The 22,072-nt window shown below is 37.8% G+C and overlaps 2 protein-coding genes across 2 annotated transcripts; both read left to right on the top strand.

Moving 5' to 3' along the window:
- Nucleotides 1-57: 57 nt before the first annotated feature.
- Nucleotides 58-11,281, top strand: LOC135694532 (uncharacterized). Its single transcript, XM_065213321.2, has 2 exons — nucleotides 58-369; nucleotides 4,452-11,281. The coding sequence occupies exon 2, from the start codon at nucleotides 4,798-4,800 to the stop codon at nucleotides 6,322-6,324; it is 1,527 nt and encodes a 508-aa protein (XP_065069393.2). The 5' UTR covers nucleotides 58-369; nucleotides 4,452-4,797; the 3' UTR covers nucleotides 6,325-11,281.
- Nucleotides 11,282-11,720: 439 nt separating this feature from the next.
- On the top strand, nucleotides 11,721-19,396 carry LOC135694535 (protein dawdle). The gene is made up of 2 exons (XM_065213323.2): nucleotides 11,721-12,347; nucleotides 18,503-19,396. The coding sequence occupies exons 1-2, from the start codon at nucleotides 11,990-11,992 to the stop codon at nucleotides 19,243-19,245; spliced, it is 1,101 nt and encodes a 366-aa protein (XP_065069395.2). The 5' UTR covers nucleotides 11,721-11,989; the 3' UTR covers nucleotides 19,246-19,396.
- Nucleotides 19,397-22,072: the final 2,676 nt, after the last annotated feature.

The following is a 22,072-nucleotide window of genomic DNA, read 5'->3' on the forward strand; positions in this document are numbered from 1 at the left end:
TAAATAGCAACATTACCATAATTCGTCATGTACTAAAAAGATGATCGTTTAAAAGAAACCTGTTTTATTCCAATTTGGAAGAGATTGCTTTAGATTGCTTGGACTTGTACATCAAACAGAGGCCCTTATTGCTATCAGACAGGCTGGCCATTTTTACTTTATGAATAATTTACATTGTGTGTTTAAATATTCGTGCCGCAGTTATGTTTCCAAGATACTCGAGGAGAATCATCAGAGTTGGAGGAATCACAGCTGAAGGTAAACAAGGCTGATTCAGACCATTGTCAAACTCTCCGTAATTCGTTTCGCAAAACTTTTGAAGGCGAATTACATTGAAAGATAGCATAATATTTCAACGAAAAGATTCTGGTATGTCATTGATATCTAAATACACTTACTTGTTTAAAGCTGCATCAGTACAAAATCAATGTTATATTTTCCTCAATCGTCAACTAGATCCTTTGCTAATTAATGAGATGGCCGTCAATGCCATCCGACCCGCAGCTAATCTACACACAACGCGTATATTTTAATGATTTAGATATTCCTTCAGAGCTCAATGGGACAGACATGCATCTTTTTATTCCTAAGTAGCTTCAGTTGAAGCGATTGGTTCTTTGAAAACCGTTTTCTGATATGTCACGTTAGCTTGAAACCATTTTTAAACACTTTTTCTTCAGTAACGTTTCCTTTGCTCGTTGTATATTATTTGACAAGTGAAAGTTGAAAGGCTATTGTTTGGAGACTAAAATGGCAAGAAGAATAGGCGTTTTGCCTCTTTGGATGTCATGTACCTGAAGAATCATGCAATAAATAGTCGTTTTCTGATGCAGATTCGTCTCAAGAGGTGGTTATGACGCCTGAATACGGAGTACTAAATTTTCAGGAGTTCTACAAGGCAGTTCTATAATGAATGGTTACTGCTGTATTTTACGTTGTACTGTTTAAATAATATAACACCTTCAAGGCTTCGGAGTAAGCTACGTTTACTTTTAAACAAATGTACGGTGATAGCTGAAGTTGACACCCGTTGTAGAATGATAGATGAAATATTCATTTTCTAGTCAATATTGCAACTACAAGTCAGTTCGGTAATTTGATAGGTCTGGTAGAGGCAAGATGACGATAATCAAGAACATTCTCTAATTCAGTAACTGACAACAAGTCAGTGATATAGAGCCGTAAGAGAAACAGTCACAATCGAATCAGTTTTGAGTGTCAGCATAAGATTTGAGAAGAAGGAGGCATTTCAAGTATTGAAGTGAGAGTTGGTCAAGTAACTTATCACTTGACGAGCGCAGTGATGGTTAGTTTGATTAGGGATGAGGGATGAATTAGGGATTCCCATGTAAGAATCTATCAAGAATTCGCGAGAAGATTATACTGTGTGTTCTTCTAGCGGGTAGCAATACAAGCAATCGATTTGTGCAACTGTTATTATTGGTTCTTTTATTAATGTTTCCTTTGGAGATCGTCTGTTTGGCTAAGGTATTGAATAGTGGAGCGCAATTCGGAATATAAGCTGACCCAATCATATACCAAAGTAAGAAACCAGAGTTTGTGCCAAATGAAACATGTATCTATTTCCGAAAATACGCAGTTTTGACAATACTAGATTCATTTGCCGGCATGAAGTTGTTGATTAGAACAAAATATAAACGAGTGGAACTGTTTATTGATGTTCGATAATTATTGCACGTCGAAATTCTGCTCTGTGTTGATTAAACAAAACCAGCAAGGGCAAAAGTTTGAAGAAGCAGAACAGTAATGCTTGTCAAATAGTACAAGTAGATCGATTTGCTTACCGAAATTAATGATAAAGAAAAGTCCTTATTCAAGTTAATATATACTTGTCATTGTAATCTATAATCGCGAAGAATCTGCCGTGAATAAAACATGTTATTTGTATCTTCACAATGTGTTTCCATTGAATATTGAATCGGTTTTGGCATGGTGAATTTAAATAATTTCTTGATTAGCATTTCAAAACCTCTACGCGGCGCTTTCGTCATTCAAACGGCAATAAAAAGGTGAAAATGAAAACAAGAGACGACGTAGACAAAAGTAAAGCTGTTGTCATACCTTGATTTCAAGTAACGGCAGAAAACAAAAAACCAAATTTAGGCCTATTGAATAGGCCTTGCTCTAAGCAAAATGAAGGTGCTCCATAAAAAGAGCCCCTTAGAAACTCTAGGCGCTCTATTTAGCACCTTTAAATAAAATATCCTTGAGAGCATCCTTCAAGAGCTTTGGAAGATCGAGAGCTTCATATCGAGAGCTTTGGAAGAGTGTTAAGCAAGAAATTCAATGGTGATGCCAAAAAGCACCATAATATGAAATAACAAAACATGCAGCAAACACTATGTTAATACAAATATAGAAATATAGGAAAACGCATGGCTTTAAGTCGAACATTAACTTTGTTTCCCTTTTTATGCTATCCATTCTATAAGAGACACTAGAACATCTACTACTCGCGAAAGCAAATGCAAACTGAAAAGCAATGCGATAATTTGGACGGAAATGTGATCTCTGATTTGCAAAGGTGATTTTAAATTATTAAGAAAAAACAGAAAATAATACTTCAACAGAAGATTAACGCTTGCTCGAAAATCAAATAAATCTTCCGGAGATGAGGGTTGATGGCCTGTGACCTTGGTGGTTATTAGAGGGTTATTAGATTAAAAATGGTATCTAATAACCCAACGAAAACCCAACGTTGAATTTGCTGAATTTTTTTCTCAAGGGGTAATCTTACGCAAATCATAATATTGCGGTCTATTGGGAAGATTGTTTATGCTTGATCAAGTTTATTAGACAAAGGCCAAGAAATTATTTTGCTCCGTGGTAATATTGTTTTGACGTTTTGAGGGGCTCTATAAATCGCTCTCCAAGGCTTCTTTTGGGTGCGCTCTAGGCGCGCGCGCTCGATCGAGCGCCTTTCCGGGCAAGGCCTGCCTATTCATGATTACATACCGTCAAATGACTGTAAGAATGAAAGTTATGAACTTTTACTACTGTTGAAGAGAGGTTTTTTCATTTATTCTCGTAAACTCAAGCAAAAATAGGCCACAAAATGCTATTTTATGTAGATGACTTTTTAATGAAAATTATTTTTTACCAGTCTGTCATAAAGTGCTCGTTACCGTATAGACAGAGTTGTCCACGTTATTTGGGGTAATTGCCTCATGATCACATTAAACGAGAAACTCGGAGTAGTTCCATCCTGTTCTGTGCAACATATAGGGTAGATGACTTTTTAAACGGAAATGGTCTGCTATGGAAGTATTAATAATGTTGTTGCAGATGAAACCTTGGCGCTAAGCGTAGAAATATAAAGAATTTATGCTTTTAAGATTTTTGTTGTAAGTACTCAAAACCTGCAATACGTACGCTTCGAGGAATTTACATAGCTGTTTGCATATGGTCAAACATTGCAGAGTATGTTTGCTGAAGCGGTAGTTAAGTTTGATCGATATTAGCTTTTTAAGACAGGCAGCAAATTCATGGGTAGATGCTTTCTGCCTTTGACGGCTGTTTCCTTAAAACTATTTTGCGATTGCGATTTGTTCAAATGCATTCGTTTGTTTACCTTTCTAAAGGAATCTTGCTTTTTGCATTCACGCGAAGCTCAACAGATGGGCTTATCGTACCGTTGCTCGTTTATTAAGTGTTTGTTGTTGCTTACAGCTGTTAACATATGTTTATCGTAGACTTAAATGCCTATTGAGCATAATTTCAATAGCAGGAAAAACTTAAAAACATCGAATCTATAAACTTTACAGGGATAACTTGCTTCAATGGTATCTGATAGAAGTACTAACGCAAAGTAGCCAGCCAATACAGCATACAGCAAATCATTTTCCGCTCTTTCTGTTGCTTTTTCCGTCGAAAATCTTTCCAATCATTTAACATAATCTAGACATAAAGTCCACAGTGGAATGTCTATGTCAAACTATTCCTTTATTGCTACTGGTTGCCATGGTTAAACTGTCTCCAAGCTCCAGTCTACAGTATGAAATAAGTTTCGAATTATTGAAAAATGGTTGCACTAAACTTAGTAATATTTCTTGCCAATGAGGACTTCTTTTCAAAGATGACTTTTTTCTTTAAGAAGTGTATAGCCTTAGACGAGATTTTTCAGCACTTTGCCAGTTCTTATTTGAAATAATGACATGTTAGTTTCCTGTCTAAGCAACCATCCCGATTGATAGTTATCAACCAATCAGTGTTCAAGAGTTATTTATATGACAATTGCTCATAGCAACCTATCACTTATTGCGATGCATGTTGCAAGCATTCATGCCCTCTTACCTACCTCGCCTAATATGATAATGCAATTGTCAGCGTGTTTCATGATTACAATTGGAATACTCAATGCAAATCAAGCTATGAAATGTCTGTTTCAATTCAACAATAAATTGGTACTAAATTCAGCTATTTTCTTTCAGGTTTTCTAATTCATTTCTGACGTCATTGGCCTGCTGGTGATTTACATACTCCGATAAAACATTCTATGAGGTTCATCACATTGTTGGCAACGGTGTAAGTTTTGCACTTGAAATTGGAGGAAAGCTTAAAATGATTGATAAATTACAAACAAATAACTTATGAGAAAGAATGATCTTGCCTTTATTTGGCTATAGAAGAATTTGGTGGAAACTACAGCTCGAAAGCGGCTAATGATAACGAAAACCGGCCTTCATATTGCTACTGCCAAGAGCATCATATTGAGTGTTTTGAACTGTATTCTACATCAGCTTCACTTACATCAAATGCAATAAACTCAACCTCAGCATGGCGTTGAGTCTGTTCAGCAGGGTGTTCTTATCGACCGTATGTATCGTCGTCTTCTTTCTGGGATCCTTCTTAAACATTACTCTTTTCATCATTCTTATTTCCTCCAAGGAGCACAGAAAGCGCGTATCATCTCTCTACCTCCTCTCTTTACTCAGTATGCAGATTTTAGCCTGTTTCTCTGAGGCACCTTATTACTTTTTCAGTCTTGTTCTCAGACTTCCATCACCTCCCCAAGAGCAATATAGAGCTGCCTGTAGGGTAAGTATGTTTGCAACATACACAATAGCAGCCTTAAAGCTCTTGGCACTGACAATTATGTCCCTAGACAGATATCTGGCGATAGTCTTTCCATTTGTTTATGAACGCTTTGTCAGCATATCAAGGGTGATCATTTGCATTGGCCTTAATTGGGTAATCTCGCTGCTCTGTTTTTCACCCCTGCTGATAATGAAAAGCTGGACAACATATGAAGGGACTTTTGGCTACGCATGCGGGGTTGATTTTCATAAAACAAATGGAGTTTATATTGTTTTAATTGGGGTCTTTTTGGTTGCCACTCCTTTGTGTTTGATGTTGCTTGCAAATACAAAGGTTTACATAACAGCACGCCGCCAAAATTTGAGAGTGCAGAATGAAAGAAGTAAAGCTTCTGGAAAAACTATTGGAGAAACATTCACGAGGCATCAAGAGAGCGAACTGATGCATTGCAAAAAGGAAAATGTAAAAACTTCAATCAAAAAGACCATGTCTCTCAAGCCACCTTCAGCAAAAGGCTCAGACTTGAATGACCGGGACAAAGAATATAAGGCAAAATGTCATTCACTAAATCAATTAAGTCAAGACTATGGAGCAACTGATGAAAGACAGAAGGCTAGGGAGCTGGGAGCAGTCGATGGGACAGAACTAAAGAAAGTGTCTAAATTTTTGAAGGCAAATGCTGATTGGACGAAAACAGACAATAGACATTTCAACAACAATTTTGTACTGAATGCAGAGAATCTAGTTGAAGAAGCTGTAGGTGATAAGGCGATGAATGGAACTCAATCTGAAACAGATTTTGCATTTTCAGGAAAAAAGAAACAAAGTAGAATTCTCAAGGGTAAAGAGGTATTTACAATAGGGAATTCTTGTAACAAGAAGCAAATAAAATCGGCAAAACAATTTGATATGGTATCTAGTTCCGAAAACACCACAGCGACAAAAAAGTCAAAACAGACTGTTTTGCTAAATTTTCAAAAGGAAAAGAAAGAACAGGTCTCCCATTGCAACAGATCCACAACTTCATGGAACATAATCTCATCCACTTTGCTTTTCGTTCTTGTGTTCTTTATCACATACTTTCCATTTCTTGTTACTCGCTTTTTAGAAACTTTCTTCTCAACGATAAAGCTTGGCGATGAGGCATTTACCTACACGGCCCTAATAACAACAACCGGGAATCTTGTGAACCCAGCAATCGTTTTAGGAACAAGACGCAAGCTTAGGCTGCATTTTATGCGAGTTATTTTCAGAAAAGAACTATAGTTGTGCTAACAATGCTATTCAGGGACAGCTTCAAAGATGGTACACTTGTCACAACCACATACAAATCAATTAAAACGACCCTTTCACTGCAGTTATTTCATCAAACTTTTTTAATAGTGCTCAATTTGACAAAGAAATGTCGATATGGGAAAGCAATCCGTTCTCCGCCGCTAGCAGATATTATAGGCCCATGCTGGGATAGGTTCACACTGTCGCTCAATGGAAAAATCGTGCCTGGATGCCGTATGTCATATGTTATTCTAAAATCCCTGGTCAAAAGACAAAAATCTTGTTGTACTTTAGTGTCATTAAAGTTGGCAAGAATTACGTAGCAACTGCAAACTGAATTAGAATGCACGCGAGATATACCTTTTGTTGTTTTCTTTTAAAATTATCTCTGGAGCAACAAATTCTGTCGGTTGTCTAGTTTTTCACAACTACAAACTATGAACAGCAGATTTTAAGACGCAAAAAGCACCTCATTAAGATTATTATCTCTCACTTGTTTTATTGAGTCTACCAGCCGTATCTGTATCCTTGTGCTTTACTGGGCAAACACCATCGATTATTTTCGTATGTGAAAAAAAGATTTTAAAGATCTACACTTCTCAAAGTCAAAATGATTGTTGACCAAAGAAAAATAAAGAATTAAAAGAAATCAACACAAGTAGAAATTTTTCTTCTAATTATAAGGAATCCATCTGCTTAGTTTTATGTGCTTAGACGTTTTCTTTTCAGAATCGTTTCATTTCCTTGCACTTTACGGGGGACGCTGGTTCTGCAAACATTAAGCCAAATCATGGCGGACTAGAGCTCAACCAGCTCTCTGTAAATAAATCTAGCCTTATTGGCTTTAATTTGCGAAGTTGTATCTCGGGTTGTTCTTACTTGGAGTACAAGTGGGTTTGACCGTTAAAGGCAAGATACTTTACCAAATATCAAGTATGTTAGGGAGACGAACCTTTCTACTTTATTATATTTTATTATATTATTCCTATTTTATTAACAATAGATAAGCAAATCTAACAAGTAATTCTAAGCCAATGAAACGTTGCCTCATAAATGCAAATGCTCATTACAATCACAGTCTAGCACAACATTTTTGTCGCGGCAAACCTGAGTATATTTCAACAGAGTAACAGACAGGTTCTTACATTCAGTTTTAGAAATACTTGCTATTTGTTGCAGTTACTTTCCAATCCTGACTCAGTTTTGAAGCGATAGCAACATTAGCGATGGGCCTACTAAACAGTTGTTCGATCTATCTTCAGATTATTAGTCAATAAATCAACTTTAAATTGTCCTTGTTCAAAATATGTCATTCTCCTTCTTAAAACGGAAACAGCGTACGTTTGTAGGGAAATAACCCAACTCCAAATGTTAAATACATGTTAAGTTTACCATGGGACAAGCTTCGCGTCACGTGAGAGATATCACGCTTATTGATTGGCCAATTGCTGATTGACACATTGCTTAGCCACTTAAGTATCTAAGATCGGTTCTGTTCCTCGCAAACTACAAGCGGCTCAGGAACATTTTTTGCGGACAACCACAATTTAGAAAACTGATTTCTTTGATAATGAAAAAGGTCATACGACCAGCTATGTGCAAACATAGGTGGGGCAGTTCTTGTTTACAGAACAGTCCCGGTGATTTTTGGCGTGTTGAAATATTACTTTTCGTGATTTGGGAAGCAGAGTGAACAAATCTACTTATAGTAGGCAATAAAACACGAAAGATTTTATCCTTCAAATACAACTGAATTTCTATGGAATACAAAGTCGTTCTTTTCCAAAAAGCCTACTTGTGACGTTGTTAGGTCACTTAGAGTCCAGACAGACACTTTTAAAGCGGAGTTAAACTTTCAAACCGCCTAGCCTATAAGTTGATTTTGGATGATTAACTAAATTAATCAATTATGGAGATATGAAAACAAACAAAGACTGAAATATTGATAAGAAGTAGAGGTTTTGCTAACAATGACACGTCACTTGTCAGTTTACGAAAGTCTTCCCGTAATCCAAGTTTAAAATTCACATCTTCTTGAATTTGTGTGGCACACTTTCGAAAGTGCCATCTTCGTCCGTGGAATCTTCAAACCTACCACCTCTCGTTACGTCTCTTACCCTTTCCCTCCAGAATTATATGAGCACTATTATGTGAATACATGGTTGCCAGATTTACAAAAGAAGGCCAAACGGGTGAGCAACACAGGCTAAAATCCACATAAAAAGGCCAAATCAAAAAAATTCTACAAAATCATAGTAGAGGCACTGTTCATTTTTCTACGCATGCGCCTTTCAAATAATTTCTTCACTCAAACAAGAAACTTACTTCCCCTTAAAAAAAACTCTTTGATAATAGTTAGGCTAGATTTGACATTTGAGCAACACACTATAGTAAACTTCTAATTACTCCATTAATATAGTAATTCCTCTTTCAATTTAGAATTTCTGCTGAAAAGGCCAAAAAAGGCCAAATTTAAGTAGCAGATCAAAAAACATTTCCAGGCAATTTAACTATGAAAAAGGCCGTTATTGGATGGAATTTGGCCTGAAAAAGGCCAATATGGCAACCCTGTGTGAATGGAGGGATGTGGTAATTTTCCCCTCCTCGCACTCCTGCTGGGCGGTCGCTTTTTGAGCAGCGCGGGCATTACTGCTGTCATTTCAGTTTGTGGTGTTTCCATATCCAAAAAAGGAACGCAGCTTGTTTCGTTCGTTAGAAGAAAATTCTGTTTGATGGTCAAAGCTGTGAAAGCAGCACTTCTTCCCGCTCATAGGAGTTAAGCCCTGGTCAAACGATCCAACATTTCACCCAACATTTCGCCCAATAATATCATGTTGGGTGAAATGTCGAATCGTTTGACCATCTGGTTGGGTCACCCAACATCGTAAATTTCGATGTTGGACGAAATTTGACTGAGGTCAAAAATGTTGGCTGCCGACGTCCAACAATTCTATTGTTTTGAAGTCTTTAGTGAAATGTTGGATCGTTTGACCACCATCGTTGGGTCACATTCCAACATAAAAGAAAAATGTTGGGCAAAATGTTGACTGAAATGTTGGATCGTTTGACCAGGGCTTTAATTGTATTGGTAATTCAATAGCTTATTGGTCATAGTTTGAAATTCATTGCCGAATCTTGCACAAGATAGTTTGGGATGGAAAATTCATTGCAAACACAGATAAAAATTACTGCAAGCAGAAATGAAAAATATTTGTAAACATTCAAATGAAAAACGTCTGTAAACATAAAAAACATTGCTGCAAACATGAAAAAAATTTGCTGCCAGCCCAAATTAGCATTACTTTAAACATAAATTAAGATAGCTGCAAATACAAATAAAAATAGCTGCAAGGTGAATATTGTTGTGGACACACAAACGAAAAATTTCTGTAAACACAAATTAACATTGCTTCAAACATATATGAAATTTTCTGGAAGAACAAATTAGCATTGCTTCAAACTCAAATGAAAATGAAAATTCCTGTACACACACCAATGGCGGATCCATCCACTAGGCTCTGGGGGGATAAAACAAAAATTGTTAGGCCTCACCCTTCCTACTATAGAAACACCTTTTAACCCAAATGGAACGCCAATTTTACCTAAAGGAAACTACTAACTTTTAGTATGTAAACGCAGTCTGAAAATCATAGGATTACATCACAAAAAGTACGTTGCTAAAATATTACCCCTCCCCCGACATTTTCTCATTGAATTTAGGGGAAACACAAAATTGACCCTGCTGAGAACTAGGGGGACATATTTCACGTAAATGAAAAATTGTTTTAGAGACAAATGAAAATTGCTTTCATCACGAATGTGCATGACAAAAAAAATTGCTTCAAAAACACATTTAGATTTTTCTGCAAACATAATTGGAAATTACTGCAAAAAGCCAACGAAGATAGCTGTAAACACACTGATGAAAAATATCTGCAAACTCCTCAAGTAAGGCTTATTCGAGGCGCTTAATAAAAGTCATCTCCAATTTGCCATGCAAATAGCTCGTTTTGTAGCTTTCCGTGATTTCTAATAATCAAATGATTTCATTTGAAATTTTACTAAATAATCTTTTTCAAAATATCCAACCAAAGCATAAAAAACTTAAATTATATTTTAGTCAAGACTGTTAATGTCTTCATTATGTACGGTTTCTCTTCATAAATGTCTTTTTAGGTAAATTTTTTCATTCGCCGGTGAATGTGTTCTCAACTATGGATTAAAATGGTGTATTTTTCTTTTGTTTCTCCTTATTTAAACGCAAAAAGTGGCATGTTGAGGTTGGGGCATATTTTAGGGTGAGAGCTTATCAATAATTTTTACATCCAAGGTCAGAGCTTGTTCAAGGGTCGATTCGAAGACTAACGGCAGCTTCAAACAAAATGAGAATTTTTTTATAAAAACACGAGCTTCAAAATTGGTCAAAAGTTAAGAACGAATTGAGGATGAGTTACAGTAAATTGTACATTTGAACAATGTTGTGACACCCTTAAAAATTTCATCTCAAAATCGAGGAGTTCTTTGCCATCTAGTAAGTGTGTTGTTCAGGCACTGCGCAGCCATTGAGCTAGCAGGGGCTATAGCCCCTCCAAATTCTTTGCAATAATAGCAAGGTTAGAAAACTTTTTGGAAAGTTTACTCTAACTATGCTCTAACGCAACATTGAATCGTATACTCCTAAGGCGTTGCAGTTTTTTCTTAACTGGGAACCTTTTTGATCATTTTCTAGGTGTTTTTCTTGTTGTTTTATTATCCCCAAGCTAATTTTATCTATCTTTATAGCTATTGATATCTTCTTTGAACCAGATTGTTAATAAACCCCAGTAGAAATAAGCCAGTATTTTCAAAAAGGAGGCGCTTTTTCGGCGTTCTAGTGGGCGTGATCTCAAAAAATCTTCTGTCACGCTCTTTTCAGCCCTCCCGCATTTAGACTGGTGCGCGGTCCCTGGTGCTGTTTCGATAATTTTCCAAACTCATCAGCAGATAAAGGATGCCTCGATCACTTTGGTAACATATAAGGTCTGGACACCCCCTAGAGCACTTTAGCTGGCAATTGCACTGCTTTCGTCATATTCCAAAACTGGAGATTACTGTGCGCCACAGATCTGTGGCGCAATGTACGTGGATTCCAGTCTGCAATGAGTCTATCCAAGCAATCAACCCTACTTTTATTAAAATATCTACGTAAAACATCACTGCTTTCATTTTTAGTTTCTGAAATAATGGATAAAATAGCATTTATCCGCTTGTTTATCACACCTTTGTGGCCATTTCATCGTGCAAAAAAGGGGCAGCACTATGTTGATGCTCTTTGAAATTTGGCCCAGCCTACCAGTTCGTATTGTCTATGCGAAATTGTTCTTTAACAATGCTTCAGCTGATAATGGTGAAAGATTTACAGCCTGCGATGTGTGATGTCTACTCTGGTCTGGCGTTGCCCGCTGGTCTTTTAATTGAATTTGATATGAGCTGATTCAATATCATTTGCCTTGCAAAACATTGATATCCTACACTACCTACGGAAAGTGTGTGCTTGTTCAGTGGGCAAAATAAGGTTCAGAGTACAGATGAAACCGTTGTTTTGTTTCTAGCAGTCAGCATTTGTATGTGCCACAGGGCAGTCTGCTTATTACAACACTAAGGTTTACGTAATACGATGTTCTGGCTGTCTCTCGTCGTTCTGTTTACAAATTATGGTGATCGCCAGTCAGTATGGTGCACGAAGGAGGAAGGTGAACTGACAACTGGTTCACCACTAATCGTGGAGGCAAATGTCGCTGATAAAATCGATGACGGGGCCACATATTTGATCGATCCATTCTCACGCAAGTTCCGCATTGAAATAGCCAAGAAAGAAATCCTTCGCAAACTTGGCATGGCAAAAAGGCCTCCACACATGGACGACCTGCGTGCAAACATTCCAAAACCTGTCTTCGATGGCGAGATCAGTGCGTTGTTTTCCACTGCAGGGGAACCGACCAAAACAACACAAATCGTCATCCCAGCCGAAGAAGGTCTGTGATTTCTTTATTTTGTTATACATGTAGAAGTACCTTCGATCGTCAACCGTTAGTAGCATGGAGTTTTTGCTGCGTTTTCCCCCACCCCTCTCGCCTGTTTGGTGCACGAAATACATTTTAAATTGCAATATTGCCTGGTTTTTCTAAACAACGAAATACCCGGACTTCACCCTTTTACCGGTTTTGGTGAATTTTTCCTGGCAAGGTGACAGTCACGAAATGTGCTTCTCAGTGAATTATAATCTCCTTCTTTTGTCCTAATATTTATTTTAGTAATGATAGGCAATGCCAAGAAATAGCCGTGCAAAACGATGAAAATTACCAGACAATTTGGAACAATATTGATTGAGGTATCAAACTCAATTATATTCCTGGAACGTCCCGATAATGGGAATACCAATAGCATGCTTGTATCACGATTACGCTTTTTTCATAAGAACCAGTGAATTGCAGTTCAGGCTGGCTGTTCCTTTTTTTTCTCGAGAATTTAAACTCGTCGTTTTTGAGATAACTTTTTAATTTCTTTAAGGAAGTTTCACAACATTGTTAGCCCCTCCCCACTTCTCCCGAGAAAATAAAAGTTGTTGACACCTTCAAACCGTGATATGTTCCGTCGTTTGGTACAGCGTGCACAATTTCATTTTTCCCTTTTTATAACGAATTTGATAACGGGCATTGTACACAGCCCGTAATAAACGATCACTAATTTGTTTTTTTGCATTAGTAAAAGTGTGCGGCGGACCAGTAAACCCATTCTGTTCATTCATCGTTTGCTTATTTCTCATTAGGGCAACCAAAAATTTCTAGAACCATTAAAGTTTTATAAAGCATCAATTGAGCCTCGTGTTTGAAAAGTTTGCTTTAATAAATGGACCGACAAGCTGCCCACAGCGATAAAAAGATCCGGTCTAGGAGCTGCTGGGCTCTACCACAGAATAGGAATTAGGCAGAAGGGGAACTTTTGCCCATCAAGAAAAGCCTGAAAATTCTAGCGACTGCGTTGGGGAATTTTCTAAAATAAAGAAAGCAAAACACTTTATAGAGACGAAATGCTCGATGAATATAAACAATTTAAGTTATGTATCATAGTTCGTCTACTATCTGGTAAATGAATGATATTTTATCATTGCGTAGTTCGTCTAATAAAATCGAGGTTAAAAGGGAATTAAGAAATATTATAGATCACTCAGGCTTCAAAAGCAACAAAGGAACCAACGAGAGATGCCCTTCTGCCTTTTTCCTATTTTGTGGCTTACTCTTTACCGTGATGCTTAGATATCAGCTGGGCGCAGTGACAGGGGGGGGGGCATGTTGCTTCAAAGGCACCAAATTTTTTTCATAAAGTTTCGGAAGTTTTGCTACTGTGTCGAGATTTGTTGAAAAATTTGAGCACTAGCCCCATACCTACACCCCCGTAAAATTAACTCTCACACTGCCCCTGGATGTCAGTTGCCTAGTCTGCATTTTGTGAAGCTTATCCTTTGGTATGGGCAAATGACCCAGATTATGTAGCAAAAAATGACGGTTTTGTTGAGGATATATTTGCAAAGAATTAATCAGTCTGTGAATAGTGGGAGTGATTCAGAGCTTTGTTAGAATAAGCCCATATTATACCAAAGATCACATTTATTGGCAACCATTCCATGTTGGTAAAAAAAGATTAGCTGCGACCACCTTTTCTACCCTGATTATATTTTTGAGGTTTCTGGTTTGGTTTGCCACCATATAATAAAAAAAACGATCTGCATTTAGGGCGCAAAATCTGATCCAAAATCATCATCTGCACATTTGTTTTTGGGAGTAGCGGCCACTGTACCATTTACGGTAAGTCTGGAATTCACGGTCTCCTTCTCTGAGTTCCCAACATTGTAGCTAATTGAAAAACAGCCCTATGAACAGATCCTGCCAGAAAATGCCAGAAGTTTCTACTGCATTTTCTACTGCCTTTGGTCCTAAAATATTTTGGGAAAAGAACTTTTGAATTCTAGAATTTCAAAGCTTAAAAGTGGGAGCAGTTTCTCAAAGAGCGTAAGCGCAGAGCTGCCCCTTTTTGTGAGATGAAATGGCCACAAAGATGCGATTGACAAACGAAAAAATGCTATTTCATCACACTGTTTCAAAGTAAAAGCAGTGAGTTTACGTAGATATTCTCATAAAATTGCAGTAGCAGGCTTAATTCCTTGTTAACAAATTCGTTCCGAAATCTTCATGCTGGATCTGAAGTACACATGAGACTGGCGATTTGTTTCTGTTGCAGATGTTCTTTTATTGTTTCTGTAGTTGCGCTATGTTTTATAAAATTGTAAGATTCAGGGCCATTTCAGCCCAAAAAGCTATTTGAGCAAAAACAATGGTCTTGTTACGTTTGAAAGAACGAGAACATCAAGGGGTTGAGATTCCAGTACCGGGACACCTCACCTGAGCCAGGATTCAAGCGGCCATTCAGTCAGGGGGTTGTTACAGGAATGATGGCTAACTCCGTAAGCTATCTTTGAATCTATGACCACTAATCATCGGGTAATTGATTGTTCAGGTAGCTTTGGCCAAACCAAAGTGGCTTCAACAAGTCAATACAGAATCATATCAACAAAGTTCGCAATAGGACTGAACAACGATCCTCCCAACTCAAAATTTATATAAAGACACTGTAAGATGTGCTAAAACAGTGCTTGAGTTAATCTTTACCGCCACTGGACCAAACCTAGCAATTGCAAATGAAATATTTCAGTCTGATAACTACTTTTATTACCTGGAGAAATTGGCTGAACTCCAAATTGGTTGTAGAGGAAATTGTCCATTAGCATTGGTCTATAGCTCGTCTATAGGACAAATAGTTTTTCCAAGCATTGTGCAAATCGTCAGCATTACCCCCACCACGGCCACCAGGGGTGTTGTGGCTAGGCGGGACACAGGGAAATTTTCCCGGTGGGCCCCTTTAAAGTAAGTTTGTAAAAGCCCGGAAAATATTTAATATGAATAAAATCCTTGATGAGAAAACCCCTCACTTGCATGTAGATTCAAGTTCACAGTTCAGAATCAGAGGAGGTCAACATATACAAACAGACAAACAAGCTCCTGTGAAAGAGATGCGTGGAATATAAACAGGGCGACGTAAATTCCAACATCTTGTTATTCACATCGATGTGCACTCTGATCCAAAGGTCAGCCTTTTTTTCCCCAACGTCTGTCATTAGAGTTTTAGCATGACTACTCCCCTCCCAAATTTTTTCTGAAAATTGATAATCGATAGTTTCTGAGAATCCTCGAATGGTCTATTCTGAGCGGTATAGTAATTTGTTAAATTTTAGTCTGGGAGATGCTTTTTTAGCCATACTAGAAGCCTTAATTTAAAAAAAATCGCTTCGGACCCAACCATGGTGGGTCCTCCTATGTTACTAAACTTGATTCTCAGCCCCTCCCTCAGGTTCAATTTCGTGTCGCCGTTTCTGTTTAAAGAGAATATGGTTAGAGAAAAGGGAATACACCCCAAATAAAAATAGCAACGAACCTTTAAAGAGGATAAAACTGGCGTCTTTGTAATTTTTCGCATGGTTTTCATTTTCCTTATGATCATTTTCTCCTGGCCCTTTTCTAGGAGCCACAACGCCCCCTGACCCCACCCGCAATTCAGGCCTGAAATATGATGCTGCAAATTCTTTTTAAATGATAGGAACATCAATTATTAAGTATCCTCCTAAGGATAAAGGGTCAAACTGCCATCAAATAACCAATTTTCCATTCATATGCTACACAACAGTTTAACGTCACAGAAGATCATGCAATGAAACCGTCTTGTCAATGTGAAAAGATACGGAATAACCGAGAAATTAGATCAATTGTTTGCTCTTCACCAAAGCGAAATTTTGTTTTCTTGATGGGCAGTCCTCCGAAGAACTAGGCATTATCCGTGGTATTCCTCAGGAATCATGTCTAGCGCTACTGCTTGTTGCCCCATACAGTTTCACCTTCTCTTCCAAGGACTAAGCGATCTTGTCGTCCAAAAAGAGCTTGGATGTATTTCTGAATGGGTGAGAAAAAACAACATAGAGCTAAATGCTCAATACATAGTAATCGTTACCCAGTGCAAGCTTGAATCTATGGAAAATGCCCTATCGAAAGAGTTTATAAGGTTAAGTACGTGCAAATCTCAAATGATAAGAAATAAGCCAAAATCTGCTCTCTCAGCTTTCTTCCCCTTAACAATCTGAGGGATATCCTAACGCAAAGCAAATTGAAGCAGTTGTGCAGAGTCCGTTTGCAAAGTTGATTGAGCTATGCTGACATGATTGTGGAGCAGAAGCAGTTTTGGGGGGGGGGGGGGGTCCAGGGGGCCTGGGCACCAGACTTTGGGTACCAGACTCACTCTATATAAGGGGGCCTCAGTCTCATGCCCCGCGCTTATGATAGCCAGAATGGAGCCGTGCACCTAATTTTTACAGATTATCCCGAAAAGAAGTTTATTAACAGTTGCAAAACTTTAACTTGGAAATTGAAAACAAACTAGATTTTAAAGTAATTAGAACGGGATGTGAGAAGTTTCTTATATACCGGTGTCAAGGCCTTGAGCCCCATTCCTGAAAGCACCAGACCACTTAGACTTATTTTAAGAAAGATCTCAAATCAAAAAGTGTTAACTGAGCAGTCAAGAGAAAAGTCACAAAAACACGACCCCTAGCAAGAGTAGATCAACTTTGATTTTTGACACCTAAGCCTCGAAGTATAAAATTACCCGTGTATAATAGTAACGTTTGTCAGTTTTTAAAGTTGATCTGTATCGTGTTAAAAGTGATCCGAAATTAAAAGTGACACATTTATAAACATGAAGTTATAAAAATCTATTTCCAAAATTTTCAAATGTTAACCGTATGACCTTACAGAACACTATATAATACCACGAGATATGAAAACTCATCGGAACTGTTGCGAATAGATTAAAGGACAAGTGACACGCTTTTGGCGCCAAATGTTTTTTTTCTTTTAACTTAAAGTAAAATGCTGTATGAGAGTGTTGTTGAAATATTTTTCCTTTCTGATTTCATTTTCCCACTTAAAAACCCATTTGAAATTATGGCGGGAAATGAATCACGTGACACCGTGACGTAGATTGTGATAATTTGTTATTGCTGCTACTGGTATAGAGTGCAATATTAACGTTTACAACACGCTTGTAAACGAATACAGTTCGTCTGGACCTGTCGCGTCGTGTTTCGTAAACTCTCTATCAATTACAGGAAAATTCTGAGTTATCACAATGTACGTCATAGGGTCACGTGATAAAAAGCAAAATCGCGCCCCCTGCGCCCCCTGATTAGAATTTTTTGTTCCAAACCAGGAAAAACTTACTTTTAAAAGATGATCTATAAGTTAATGAAAAGAAAAGATAGGGTGAAAAGTGTGTCACTTGTCCTTTAAGATATTGCCAGTGAAAGACCTGGGTTTTGTTTGATCATCAATGTTGTTTTTTGAACCGAGACCAAATGAGAATGACTTGGTTTGAAAAGATCCTCTGCTCATGTGGCCATATCTAAGCTAATATAAAACATATTAAGCTGATTTTGCTGGGCGTTTCGAGGTGTTTTTCAAGATTATGTGGTCCAATGCCAACATTTAAAAGCTTTTCATGACATTATTAATATCCTACACTTTTTGAGGTGGTCCTTCCCATTTTTAAAACAGGATAAGAAGAAAATCCGTTTTGGGTACGCTTAACCGCAGGCATATTTTCTCAAACATCTCTACAAGGTTTCACTGAAAATTCGATCGCTTTACGCAAACCTGTTTAACTTCAACACAGACAAGGCGCAATTCTGAGTCTGGTTCCGTTCCCTTACAGCTTTTCTCCGTGAGTAATGTAATGGGGGCGGAAGCCAAATTACTTCAAGGCAAACAATAGAATAAGTAAAGCTGAGATGAATTTATTTCACAATACCTCTTTTAACTAGCGCTGTAAATACCATTTGATTTGTGTAAAACTTACTTGTTCTTTAATTTTATCTGGAGTTCAAATTAAATTATTTAAAAAAAATGTTGAATGACGTAGGAAGGCTTTCAAACAAATAGTTTAATGCCATTGAAGCTTCGCGTTAGTTTGCACTCCTTTGTTTAGTTGGGTCAATGTCCATGATTATATGTCTTGCGTTTCTCTTTAGGTGAACCTAAAGACTGCCCTGGTAAGGATGGTTGCTTCAAGTTCCATTTGACGAACAGGATCTTCAAAAACCAAGTCATCGAATTCGCCTCATTGCAGTTTTTCAAAGACAGCAAAGGATCACGTGCCCAGAAGATTGGACTTGCACTAAATAGTGCTAAAGATAGAATCATTGTTTTGAAAAGATTTCCGATTGCACGTGATTGGTTTAGTTTCCGCGTTGACGAGCAAATTGAAGCCTGGACTCGAAACAAGAAAGCTGCCGACCAACACTATTCAATTCGCATAATTTGTGCCAACTGCAATGCTGGAAATCAGCTGAAAGTGAGCACAAAGCCTAGATATCGACCGTTTCTGCTGGTAAAGACATCGGAAAAGAGACAGCAGCATGCACGCAAAAGAAGATCAGTCTCAGTTGATTGTATTCCGGGATATGATAAATGTTGCCGTAAGTCACTGTATGTCTCGTTCAGAGAAATAGGCTGGCATGATTGGATTATCGAGCCATCTGGAATCGAGGTCAATGTGTGCAAAGGACGCTGCTCAGGAGGAGCGATTGATGTCGCGAAGAGTCATGGTTTTGTAAAGAAGGAGCTGATGAGGAGCAAAAAAGGCAGCCTGTTCTCGATTTGTTGTGTGCCTACAAAGTTTGATAAGCTAACACTGCTGCATTTTGACGAGGACGGTTTCATATTTAAAACTACTCTGGAGAATATGATTGTGAAGGAGTGCGGTTGTATGTGACGTTTGACCGTTTTTCACTGCCATGCTTTAGTTAACGAAGGCTGACGCCTGATTTTGTATGCTTTGTTTCTATTTCCTCTGACATCTTGAACTCGTTTATTTGAATTTTTCTTTTATTTTAAACATTTTGATGATATGCACTAAAGTTTTGGATTTTGCGGCATTCTCTCCACCCAAATTCAACGCAAAACATTGAGTCCGTGAGTCTTCATTATGTCAGTGTTAGCGGCCCCCCTTAGTCATCATTCGCAATATTTCATATTCAATCACAAATTTTTATTGAGTTGATCTTTTTGGCCGCAAAGTAGTTTGTTGAGTCACAACGACAAGCAGCACTGCAAGAACTGCCATTTGCTGCCTCGAAAAAAGATTGCTATTAATATCTTGAAAATGAGCGAATTAACTATGATGATAATTTTAAAATCTAAAAGACACGTTTCAACGACTGAAATAGAAACTGACAGGAACATGAAGTATTCTTCCCCAAATTGATCAAATGTGATATGAATGGGATGGTTTTTTGTGACTCCGTTGCTGTCTGGTGCGTGGTATGAGTGAAGATTTTGCGATTGTAGCCTCGAAGCTTGCGATTTCTGAATGCATTGCGGCTAGATAGTTTAAAGTGTTCATTGATCAAATGTTTGAATTTCTTTTTCTTCTATGATCTGAGTAATTTTCTAGCTAAAGCCCGTTAGAGAGATTTTCCTTATCACAGGGATACCTGTTAATGCAAATTTACAAAGCGGTATTCCTTAAGAGTCCATTTTCTCTTGTGGATGTTTTTGCTTTGCCCTCAGTTACTGCTTGCGTAGGTTAGGATTTACAACAAAGAAGCTTGTAGATTTTTTGTCGAAGTCGTCTTCTCGTTCCAACAATGATTATCGGATTGTGAATTATGTCCAACAATGTTGGTGCTGTTGTGTAAAGGATGACTCTATCCCCAAGAATGCCTTGAAATGATTCGTATACCCGAGATATTGCAAAAGGAGCCCATGTTATGAAAAAGGCAGCTACCAAAATCAGCGTAGAAAGAACAATATTCCATTCTACGACTCTCAAAATGCGACTCCCTCTCTTTAGCATTGAGTTCTCGTTTCTTTTTGGAACATTTTTATCATAGGTAACGCTTTGTGAACGATGGTCAGGTTTGTCTCCTTCTTTCACCCTGCATACCTTTTTTGAAATATCACCGCTCCTGGATTTAGTTTTCAATATTCCCTCGGTATCTTTGTATATAGTATCTTTTACACCCATTCCTTTAGCTTGTTTAGATAAATCTTGTTTTTTCTCCGCCAATGACTCGCTTTCTCTTGCCACTATTTCGTTCTCCTTGTGGAACTTCTCAGGCTGTGTGGAACTTCTATCTGGACTAGCCTGACTGACATCTGTCTGTTTTTCGACATCAATGCCATAAACTGTAGTCAACTCACGGCAGGCCACGTCCTTCCCATCATTATCTAGCCGAGTAGACTGGTTAGAAATACTTCTTTTTTGCCTTTTTGCAATAAAAAAGACCTTGATGTTAGTGAATGCGGTAATAACGCACGGTAATACGAAACAAAAGGTCATTATAGTCATGAAAAACGCCTTGTTAACTGTATTCCAATTGATTCCACATGCCGTACCAACAACTCCCATGTAGATGGCTAGACCATCGATTGCAGATAGAGGAATGATAAACATAATTGGAAGCATCCAAGCTACTGCATTTGCCAGTATTGCCTTTGTTTTAGTACACTTTTCGTCGTAGAGAAAAGGAAAGGATAGTGCAATATACCTGTCTACGGATAAGGCAGTCAACAAGTATATTTTGACGGTTGATGTTGCATATGTTAAGAAAACACTAGCCCTACATGCTGCTTTGTGTTTATCGCCATCTGGGCTTGGAAGATCATAAACAACGCTGAAAGTGTAGTACGGTATTTCATACAAGCAAGCCAAAATATTTGCAACCAATATGCTGCAGAGGTAGTATGTTGATGACATTTTTCGATAATCTTTTACTTTGTACAAGACGACTAAGGATATTGTGTTGGCAACCATGCCGAATATCCCAAGACAGCAGAAAAACACTGCAGAAAATATACGTTCAGCCAATGTAAACGACATTTCTTTCTTAAATGAATTTATACTGATTTCCGTTCATTTAATTCAATGCTTTGCTTTTTCTCTGATCAATTGTGTCTGATTAATGCAAATCGCCTTCCTATTGATATTAATGTACGATAATACGACCATTAGTTCTCTTGTACACGTTGACAACAAATAATGCAGTATACCAATCTTTTGATTTTATGCTAACCAACCTCGTTCTGCTTTATCCAACAACCTTCACATCAGCAACAGCCGCTAAAAGTTGCTGCTCACTCTCAATTTGCGAGCATAAATTAATTCTCACTGTTTATTCAATGAGTCTCAATTCCTTTTCTTGTATTCACTTTATTTCAGCTTGCAAGGAGTCTATATGTCCTTACGATAATCAACAAGATCCATTCATTATACGTCCACAATTATTGTAAGATAGTGCTCGACCATTAACGTATATTAGTTTATGGCATCCAGACTGCATCAAGAGCTCTACTCTTCTCTTCATCTTTGCTCTACTCTTCATGATCATATTCAATTATCGGCACCTGCAAATGACGTAGGCATCTCCTCCATTGGAGCATTGTTTGTTATACCAGTAAAGAACATTTAGCGATGTTTATGGACATCCTCATTATGCCCGTTTAAATTTATTGAGTTGGTGCTTGCTGTGATTCCGGCATTTGTTTTATAAAAGGCCATGAAAAGTCTACTTTGATTTCTATAGCTTTCTAAAGACAAG

This window comes from Rhopilema esculentum, chromosome 8, assembly GCF_057945365.1.
Source record: "Rhopilema esculentum isolate cy_ngs chromosome 8, ASM5794536v1, whole genome shotgun sequence".
Lineage (NCBI taxonomy): Eukaryota > Metazoa > Cnidaria > Scyphozoa > Rhizostomeae > Rhizostomatidae > Rhopilema > Rhopilema esculentum.